Source organism: Scyliorhinus torazame, unplaced genomic scaffold, assembly GCF_047496885.1.
Source record: "Scyliorhinus torazame isolate Kashiwa2021f unplaced genomic scaffold, sScyTor2.1 scaffold_976, whole genome shotgun sequence".
NCBI lineage: Eukaryota > Metazoa > Chordata > Chondrichthyes > Carcharhiniformes > Scyliorhinidae > Scyliorhinus > Scyliorhinus torazame.
The window spans coordinates 25,767-35,813 of record NW_027308703.1 but is presented as its reverse complement, the minus strand read 5'-3'; the positions used below and the strand labels follow the sequence as shown (position 1 = coordinate 35,813).

Below are 10,047 nucleotides of genomic sequence, written 5' to 3'. Positions count from 1 at the left end.
CAGGGGCATCTTGACAAATACATGAATAGGATGGGAATAGAGGGATACGGACCCAGGAAGTGTAAAGGATTTTAGTTTAGACGGGCAGCATGGTCGGCGCAGGCTTGGAAGGCTGAAGAGCCTGTTCCTGTGCTCTACTTTTCTTTGTTCTTTTGTTTGTTCTTACAACCACCTTCTCAAAGAGGGATCCATATGGACCTTGTCAGCAAATTTCCTATCACATGAATAAGTTAAAAAGTCATCCAAGTCTGTGCTGTCTGCTTCCCCATGGAGTATTGAGTGGAGAGGTGGTTAGGAAGCGACAGTGGGACAGGAAGGCTGCTATAAACTAGACTCACACAGCTCGTGATGCAATTCTATTTATTATTGATTCAGAGACTAAGTACAGTCACAGAGGCAGTGATTGTGTCTACAAACAAATCAAAACATTGAATCCACTCCTGGACAGGATCACGGAGCATCAGCAGATTCTTCTAGCAATAGGGCAGCTTGTAGGAGCAAATGGAAGAATATTCTATCTCGCAAGGTCCATCATTCCAAACAAACTGATTCCCTGTAGAAAGAAAGGTTGAATTCAGTGAAGTGAGCAGCTATTGTTCTAATTAGTTGATTCTTTCTGTTTTGAGAGTGTCAATGATCTTCTCATTTTAACCATCTCTTAATCCATGAGTAACCCGGGGGTGGGCACTATGTTCCTCTGCGCTGGGCCCCTGTAGGGCTCCGCCATGTTTCCTGGGGGCCGGCGCAGAGATAGCAACCCACACGCATGCGTGAACTCGCGCCGGCCGTGCTGGCGCCCGTTTCGGCAGCTGGAGCCGCATGAAGTGTTCCAGTGCCACACTGGCCCCCTGTGCAGCGCAGGATCGCTGCCCCTAGGGGCCAGATGACGTCGTCGTAAAACGCTCCGCTGTTTACGACGGCGTCAACACTTAGCCCCAGGATTGGAGAATCCCGCCCAGTGTGTGAGTCACTGAAATCTGAAAACCTGGTGATATTTAGTGTGGGTTTGGGCAGTTCCTGAGTGAAGATGCGGAGTTTACCCTGGGTGAGATTCTCCTGTGTGGGTGGACAGCACGGCCTCACCACCAGGGGTTAAACTGTCTCCTTCCCCATTGCACAAACTTCACACAATTGGAACATTCCCAATTAGAATTCAGCTTTCAAATATCTGTCTCGATTACATTATCTCCAATCTGGGAATTGAATCCTGCGGAATGGTGGACGTCTGTTTGGTGCATTAGTAAAGTGAGGGCTGGATACAGGAAGGTTGAATCTTTTGCGTCGGAATGTTGTATAAACATAGAGTGGAGTCTTGCTCACCGGGAGCATGGCTGCAGCCTGGGACATGTCAGGATCAGCTCAGTAAATGTGCAGTTATGAAGCTGCTCTTGGTCGAACCTCATCGCTGCAGAGCCCACAGAGACGCACAATTGAGCAGAAGGAGAAACTTTAGTGTCACTCCCAGTGAATGTTCCTTTCTTCACAGCATGTGACCCATGTACTTTCCCCCAGGAAACAGTTTTACCTGGAAGGTGACTGTCAGAGGGGCAGGAAGTAGAGATCTGTCAAAGTCTAAAACTCAACCACATGGAGTCCACTCAGAATCTCATCCACTGATCTATTTGCCTGGAATTACTTTCCCCTAGGACACAGTCACAATTCACAACATCAACTTACTCCATCCAAAATGCGCACAGTCTTCATTTCCTAAATTATTATTGGGTTCACCCAGATTCCATTTAGTAAAATCTATTGAAGATCCATCAGTCCAAAGGAAAGTCCCCTCCTGTGGAAATGTAAAATTAAATTACATTAAAAAATGTAGAATTTGTTTACCATAAGTAATAAGATGAATCACCTCAAGAAACGTTACCTTGAAGAAGTCATGTAAACCAATCCAAGTTCGGACAGCACTTCCCTGGGCTTCAGTCACCATCTTTCCAATGAAGGAATTTTGAGTCTCGAAGTGTATGGAGGCAAGATGGCTGCCTGGGCCCAGAGTTTGACAATGCAGCTTTAAATAGAAACAGACCAATTGTACCTTGTTATCTGTTTACATTGAACATATTCAATTGTTTTGCGAAATATGTTTAAGATTGAAACTTTGTTCTTTTACAGAATGTGAACAATAAAACTACAAACTCCTGCTAAATGTGCATGATCTCCTGATAGGGATTGATCCCAAACACCAGTGACTGGGACACTCACACTGATTACATGGAACCAATCGTATTGTGGCTTCAAATTACAATACCAGCAGCTTGTGTTTATCAGCTGATATTGAGCTGGGTTTGTGCTCGAACGAACGCTCTCTGGATTATTTGGTGTTTCTCCTGTTCTCGCCAATATTTATCCATACAACAGCTGTCAGCACAGACATTGACAGTCACTGCAGCCCATGGCATTGCAAAGTGACCACATTCACACTAACAGATTTATCATACTGACAGACCACTGCTCAGAGGTGTCTGTGGAGTTTCATTTAATTTAAATTACAATTCTATCTGGAGATCACGAGGCTCAATGGCAGCAACACAGGAATTTAACAAGTTGATGCTGAGGGAGGTGAAAGTTACACACTCAACGGCTTTGGTTCGAGCGCAAATGTGTAAATTGTGAGAGATTTAGGAATCCAAACTCAGAAATCACCGAAAGGCTTTGGACAGCCACAAGCAGCACGGTAGCATAGTGGTTAGCACTGTGATTTCAGAGCGTCAGGGAATTGTGAATCCAAAGTAGAGAGATTTAGGAATCAAAATTCAGAAATCACCGATTTCAGCTGCCTTGGCCACAATCCCTGCAAAAACCCTCTCGGGAGATTTAACGGTCTCGTCGCGTCACCGAGTTGGGCGCGGCGAGGCCGTTAAACAACAAATGGTGGGAAAGTCCTTCAACTATACTATAATTTCATTGCATGTGATTCCCGACCTTTGAACCTCGTTATGTGACCAGTGGGGGGCAGGGAGACTTGGAAAACGAGATGTTGTCTGCGGGTTTCTGGATTTCTGACTCTCGCGATATTTTGCGTCAAGTTGCCGTTTGCCCTTGTGGTGAACACGGGGACAACATCTTAGCATCTGTTTCCCTCTGCTTCAAAACATTCTTCAAAATGACAATTTCTGATCAAGCTTTTGCTGAGCTGTAGGGTGTAACTGGGTGAAGCCTGTAAGATGCAAACTCCACTGATTTGTATCTGAATTTGAATCAAAATCCAACAACGTGGGCAAAAACCAAACCCCGATTTGCATATTGGAGTGAACATTGTCTGGTCTGAAGTGTGGGTGTGGAGTGAATAATGCTGATCTTTCAATGGACCTTGTTTCCTCTGATCTGAAGATCAGGATCCCAATCCTGTCCCCACTAACCTTCCACACCTTGTGTTTTACAGCAAGTTGCACTGGATGGTGATCAGGATCAGGGAGCTGTGCTGATTGGATTTTCTTCTAATACAGAGACACTCAGACCAGTTCTAACACTCTCATCACTGTCCATGGATGAACCAATGATCTTCATTGTCTGCACTGTTCAATGTCACAGATCATTACCCTCAGTGTTAATGGAGAATCCAATGTAGATCATATTACCCAGGTGATGGAACACTGAGTCAATTCCAACTGTGCAGATATAAACAAGAAGATTCTTTCCTCCTGTGTTTGGTCAGGTTTAGAAACATTGAGGAACAAACACTTGAATAACTACCAAAGATTTCAGGGTCTTACCTCAGCATCTGCCCAAGTCTTTTTATCAGAAACAAATTTGTAGCAATGGCCAAAATAATACACGTCATCACCACAAAGTCCTTTCCCCGAGAGACCACGTTTCCCAAGGTCCTGCTCCACCTCTGCCTTTTTCTCCAATTCAACCGACGGAGGAGGTTTAGCTGCAAATTAAAACAAAACTGTAATAATCACAACATTCACAGTTCATTTCTCATTCATGGGGCTAGAAATTGATGAATACATGGTAGACAAGACCTGACTCACGAGTGGGATTTTTCACCTTATTGAATTAACCCATTACTCACAGACCATGTTTACATCAAAATATTGAGAAGTTACAGAACAGGAAGAGGATGTTTGCTCCAATTGGCCAATGCCTGTGTTTCTGTCCCTCAGGAGTCTCCTCCCACTCTGTTTACTTCCTCTCACCCGACCACCACATCACTTCATTCCCATCTTCCCCATGTGTTTATCTAATTTCCCCTTAAGTGAATCCAGCAGCCTTTATCCTTATCCTCACAGCGGCAAGAATGAGAATTAGTCTCCATGGGGCCTCCTTCTCTCCCTCCTCTTGCCTCCTGACAGACACACAGTCATCTTCCTACAATGTGCTTCACTATGAGGTGACTGTGATCTGGAGAGAGCCGTGTGGGTATTTCCCCTCCTCCCTTGTGTTGGAGGCTCTAAAACTCACACTTCAGCTCAATGACTCTGAGCTGCTGTGTCTCAGGCAAGAGACACTTCCTACAGGTGTAGTCATCTGGGACAGTCTGATTGTTCCCAAATTCCCATGTCCTATTAATGGATACACCCCCTGTGCTGCCAATTTAATCTTTATTTTTGTTAACAGTCATTGATTTCTCGAGCTAATAGAATCAGTTTACCTGCATCTCTCCAGCAGCTCCAACTCACCCTATTCCAAACGCTGGTCTTGTCCCCATTTCCATCTCATTCTTTGTCTGACTGACGTTCAAACAAGAAACTAGTTCTCTATCTTTCTTGTTTTAATGAACACAATACTCCAACAACTTTACCAGATCAATTCCCACCTGGGTCCTTCCAGATCTTCCTGTCTCTCTAACCCCATCCCTTCTTCTAATGCCAGCTCTGACGTGTATTCACTGTGCACTCTGACCTTCTCCTCTCTGATGCTAAATGTTTTGTGCTCAGCTAAGGACTCCGTTTTATCACTTTCTGTCCTCCCCTCAAATAATTTTGTGCTCGACACGAAGCTGAACTCTTCTTCCATCATCTTCACCTCTGCGCTCACCTCTTTGGACAGGAATCCTCCCCCTCGTTCATTGGATCCTTTCACCCGTCTCCACCATTCTCCCGCTACCTGGAACCATCCTTCTGACCTTGATCGTTTCATTGAGAACTGTTGCCATGACATCGGCCATCTTAACCACTCTGCTGCTCTCACCCACTCCAACACTTCTGAACTTTCTGCACTCAGTTCACACCCAACCCTGACTTTGTCGTCAAATCTGCCGACAAGGTTGGGGTTGTTGTTGTGTGGCGTACCGATCTCCACCTTGCAGAGGCTGAGTGCCAATTCTCAGACACTTCTTTCACCCTCCACCTGACCATGACCTCACCCCAAATATCAAACCATTATTTCCAGGCATCTGGAAATGCCTCATCGTGTCTGGGGATCTTCCCTCTACAGGGGCGGGATTCTCTGATCCCCCGTTGGGTTGTAGAATCACTCAGGCACTGGAAATTCGGCGGGGGCGGGAACCGCTCCACGTTGGTCGGCGGGCCATCCCCCCACCCCCGGCAATTCTCCGGCCCATGATGGGCTGAATTCCCGCTGCTGTCATGCCAGTCCCGCCGGCGTGAATCAAACCACATACCTTAATGGCGGGGCTAGCGGCGCGGGCGGGCTCGGGGTCCTGAGGGGGGACGCGGGACGATCTGGCCTGGGGGTGCCCCCACAGTTGCCTGACCCGCAATTGGGGCCCACCGATCCGCGGGCGGGCCAGTGCCGTGGAGGCACGCTTTTCCTTCCGCCTCGGCCATAGCCTACGCAATGGTCGACGTGGAAGTGACCCCCCCCCCGCGCATGCGCGGGGATGACGTCAGCAGCCACTGACCTGAAGGTGAGGGCTTAGCCCCTAAAGGTGCGGCGAAATCCGCACCCTTGGGGCGGCCCGACGCCAGAGTGGTTCATGCCACTCCCTCCCGCCGGGACCCCCCGCCCCGCCGGGTAGATGAGAATCCCGGCCCAGACTCCAAACTCATGGGCGCAATTCTCCCAACGGGAGACTAAGTGCCGACGCCGGAGTGAAAACCGGAGTGTTCACTCCGGCGTCGGAGTCCGCTCCCAGACCGCTATTCTCCCGCCCCGGGGGGCTAGGAGCGGCGTCGCGTCATTTACGCGTGTAGGGCCTTGGCGCCGCTTAAAAGCAGCGCTGCGTAAATGACGTGGCCGGCGCCACATAAATGACGTCACCCGTGCATCATGCGCGGGTTGGCCGGCGCCAACCTACGCATGCGCGGTTGCCGTCCTCCGAGGCCACCCCGCAAGAAGATGGCGGATGGATCTTGCGGGGCGGAGGAGGAAAGGAGGTCCCAACAAAAGGAATTCCAACAAAAGGAATTTGTGGAATGTCTAAGAGATGTTTTTTTGCTTGTGACAGAGCCTAATTCTGGATTTGGTGATGTGGAATGAGGCAGACTTGATTAGGGAACCTAAGGTGAAGGAACCCTGAGGGAGCAGTGACCACAATATAATGGAATTTACCCTGCAGTTTGAGAGGGAGAAGCTGCAATCAGATGTAACGGTATTACTGTAAAATACGGGTAACCAGAAAGACATGAGGCCAGAGTTGATTGGAAAAGGAGCCTCGCAGGGAAGACAGTGGAACAGCAATGGCAGGGGCTTTTGGGGGTTATTCGGGAGGCACAATAGAAATTCATCCCAAGGACGTGGAAACATGCTAAGCGTAGGACAAGGCATCCATGGTTGATGAGGGAAGTCAAGGACAGCATAAAAGCTAAAGAAAAAGCATACAAAATGGCGAGAATTAGTGGGAAGTCAGAGGATTTGGAAGGCTTTAAAAGTGAGCAGAGGACAACTAAAAAAGCAATAAGGGGGGAGAAGATGAAGTATGAGTGCAAGCTAGCTAGTAATATAAAGGAAGATAGGAAGAGTTTTTTTTAATCTATAAAAGGCAAGAGAGAGGCAAAAATAGACACTGGACCACTGGAAAATGTGGCTGGAGAAGTAATAATAGGAAACAAAGAAATGGCAGATGAACTGAACAGTTACTTTGCATCAGTCTTCATGGTGGAAGACACCAGTGGGATGCCAGAGTTCCAGGAGAACCAGGGGGCAGAGGTGAGTGCAGTGACCATTACTAAGGAGAAGGTTCTGGGGAAACTGAAAGGTCTGAAGGTGGATAGGTCACCTGGACCAGATGGACTACACCCTGGGGTTCAAAAAGATATAGCTCAGGAGATTGTGGAGGCATTGGTGATGATCTTTCAGGAATCACTGGAGGCAAGAAGGGTCCCAGAGAACTGGGAAAGTGGCTAATGTAACACCTCTGTTTAAGAAGGGAGGGAGGCAGAAGACGGGAAATTATAGGCCAATTAGCCTGACTTCGGTCATTGGTAAGATTTTTGAGTCCATTATTAAAGATGAGATTGCGGAGTACTTGGAAGTGCATGATAAAATAGGACTGAGTCAGCATGGCTTCGTCAAGGGGAGGTCATGTCTGATAAATCTGTTAGAGTTCTTTGAAGAAGTAACAAGGAGGTTAGACAAAGGAAAACCAGTGGACGTGATTTATTTAGATTTCCAGAAGGCCTTTGACAAGGTGCCGCATAGGAAACTGTTAAGTAAGTTAAGAGCCCATGATGTTAAAGGTAAGATCCTGGTATGGATAGAGGATTGGCTGACTGGCAGAAGGCAGAGAGAGGGGATAGTTGCCAACGGCGACTAGTGGTGTACCTCAGGGGTCGGTGCTGGGATCACAACTTTTCACAATCTACATTAATGATCTGGAGGAAGGAACTGAAGGCACTGTTGCTAAGTTTGCAGATGTTACAAAGATTGGTAGAGGGGCAGGTAGTATTGAGGAAGCAGGCAGGCTGCAGAAGGACTTGGACAGGCTAGGAGAGTGGGCAAAGAAGTGGCAGATGGAATACAATGTGGAAAAGTGTGAGGTTATGCACTTTGGAAGGAAAAATGGAGGCATAGATTATTTTCTAAATGGGAAGATGCTTAGGACATCAGAAGCACAAAGGGACTTGGGAGTCCTTGTTCACGATTCTCTTCAGGTTAACGTGCAGGTTCAGTCGGCAGTTAGGAAGCAAATGCAATATTAGCATTCATGTCAAGAGGGCTAAAATACAAGACCAGGGATGTTCTTCTGAGGCTAGATAAGGCTCTGGTCAGACCCCATTTGGAGTAATGTGAGCAGTTTTGGGTCCCGTATCTGAGGAAAGATGTGATGGCCTTTGAAAGGGTCCAGAGGAGGTTCACAAGAATGATCCCTTGTGAATGAAGAGTTGTCGTATGAGGAACGGTTGAGGACTCTGGACTCTGTACTCGTTGGAGTTCAGAAGAATGAGGGTGAATCTTATTGAAGCTTTCAGGATACTGTGTGGCCTGGATAGAGTGGACATGGAGAGGATGTTTCCACTTGTTGGAAAAACTAAAAGCGGAGGACACAATTTCAGACTAAAGGGACGATCATTTAAAACAGAGATGAGGAGGAATTTCTTCAGCCAGAGGGTGGTGAATCTGTGGAGCTTTTTGCCGCAGAAGGCTGTGGAGGCCAAATTACTGTGTGTCTTAAAAAAGGAATAGATAGGTTTTTGACCAATAAGGCGATCAGGGGTTATGGGGAGAAGGCAGGAGAATGGGGGATGAGAAAAATATCAGCCATAATTGAATGGCGGAACAGGCTCGATAGGCCGAGTGGCCTAATTCTGCTCTTATGTCTTATGATCGTCTGGACCTGCTGCAATGTTCCAGTGAAGCCGAACACAAACTGGAGCAACAGCAGCTCATTTCCGATTGGAACTTCTGAATTTAACATTGAGTTCATTAACTTCAGACCATGATCTCTCTTCGCCGTTTTGAAATATTTATTTTTCTCCCCCCCCCGCCCCCCACCTCTGTTTACAGACCCAGTCCGTAACTTGCTCCTATGTTTTACTGTCAGAGACTGCTGACCCTTGTTTGGCTATTAACACATTCTGACCTTTATACCACTATTAACACCTGCTTTAGTCTTTAACACTCATTACCACTCCCTTTGTCTCATGTCCATGACATCTTTGTGAAATCTCTCCTCAACACGCCTGCCTACACCTGGTCTTCTGTTTTGCTCCATCTACTCCACCCTCGTTCTTCAACATCACAACACCATCACATTTCTCCCTCTTTTCAGCTCTGAAGAAGTCAGGCGGACTCAAAATGTCCACTCTGATTCTCTCTCCACAGATGCTGCCAGACATGATGTGTTTATTTCCAACATTTTCTGTTTTCATTTCAGTTTACCTGCTACATCACTGGTGAATAATGCAGCCAACAGCAAGACTCCAAACAGCATCATGTTTGTAGTGAAGTTCCTTTCTTCAAATCTGAAATATAAAAAAGATTCAACATTAACATTAAGATTCCCAATTAAAAGATGGGAATTTGCAGCTCCCATTCCTACCTCTCTCTTTCCCAGCTGTCTGATGTGATGGGGTTTTAAGTGCAACTGTGAATATATAGAGCAGACCAAAGACTAATGGAATCTCAAAATCAAATCCAATTGGCTGGACCATTAATGATGTCAAAATAATCATTGAGTAATTAGTGGCTGAGAGCCAACAGGAGATGCTGGAAGATTTACAAATATTTACTGTGCCACACCTGAGATTGTGTAACGTGGCTCTGTAACTTCTCAGTGAGGAATGGAAGCTGCTGTTATTTCCTAAACCCATTAATCAGACTGTAAATTAACCAATTGAAGAAATTAGGATTTAACGATCAATGAGAACATTTAGAATTTTCTCATTATTATGAGAAGAGGACCTCAAAATATAGAAATGATATCCTCAAAGCACGAGAATTTACATCAGATAATCCAATCCCTTTTGTAATAGATCTGAACCCCATCTATTCCCCCGTATCTCACCTTAATGGTAGATCTGCTTCACACACTGGCAGCAGTGAGAATGTAACCCATTTGTAAAGAATAGTACAGGAGACTCATGACAAAGATAAAAGCAGCTGAAGGAACAAGTTGTAGATGGACAGCAAACTGGCTTGAAAACAAAGAATAGGGGCTGGATCCTTCGTCAGCCGATGCTGAAATTGGGAAAC

The 10,047-nt window shown here is 46.4% G+C and overlaps 1 protein-coding gene across 1 annotated transcript; it reads right to left on the bottom strand.

Annotated features, from left to right (window-relative positions):
* Nucleotides 1–346: 346 nt before the first annotated feature.
* LOC140406886 (C-type lectin lectoxin-Enh6-like) lies at nt 347–9,360 on the bottom strand. Its single transcript, XM_072494752.1, has 5 exons — nt 9,235–9,360; nt 3,720–3,880; nt 1,874–2,014; nt 1,678–1,786; nt 347–553 (listed from the first exon to the last, which is right to left on the bottom strand). Exons 1-5 carry the CDS (start codon nt 9,287–9,289, stop codon nt 474–476), a joined length of 546 nt encoding a protein of 181 aa, XP_072350853.1. The 5' UTR covers nt 9,290–9,360; the 3' UTR covers nt 347–473.
* Nucleotides 9,361–10,047: the final 687 nt, after the last annotated feature.

Bases quoted from the DNA above. Each gene is read 5' to 3' on its own strand.
- LOC140406886 (XM_072494752.1), bottom strand. From the start codon at position 9,289: ATGATGCTGTTTGGAGTCTTGCTGTTGGCTGCATTATTCACCAGTGAT. The intron at 3,881-9,234 runs GTAAACTGAAAT...TTTAATTTGCAG, and splicing joins ATTCACCAGTGATGTAGCAG to CTAAACCTCCTCCGTCGGTT. The intron at 554-1,677 runs GTAAGTTGATGT...TTCTTTCTACAG, and splicing joins CTGTGCGCATTTTGGATGGA to GGAATCAGTTTGTTTGGAAT.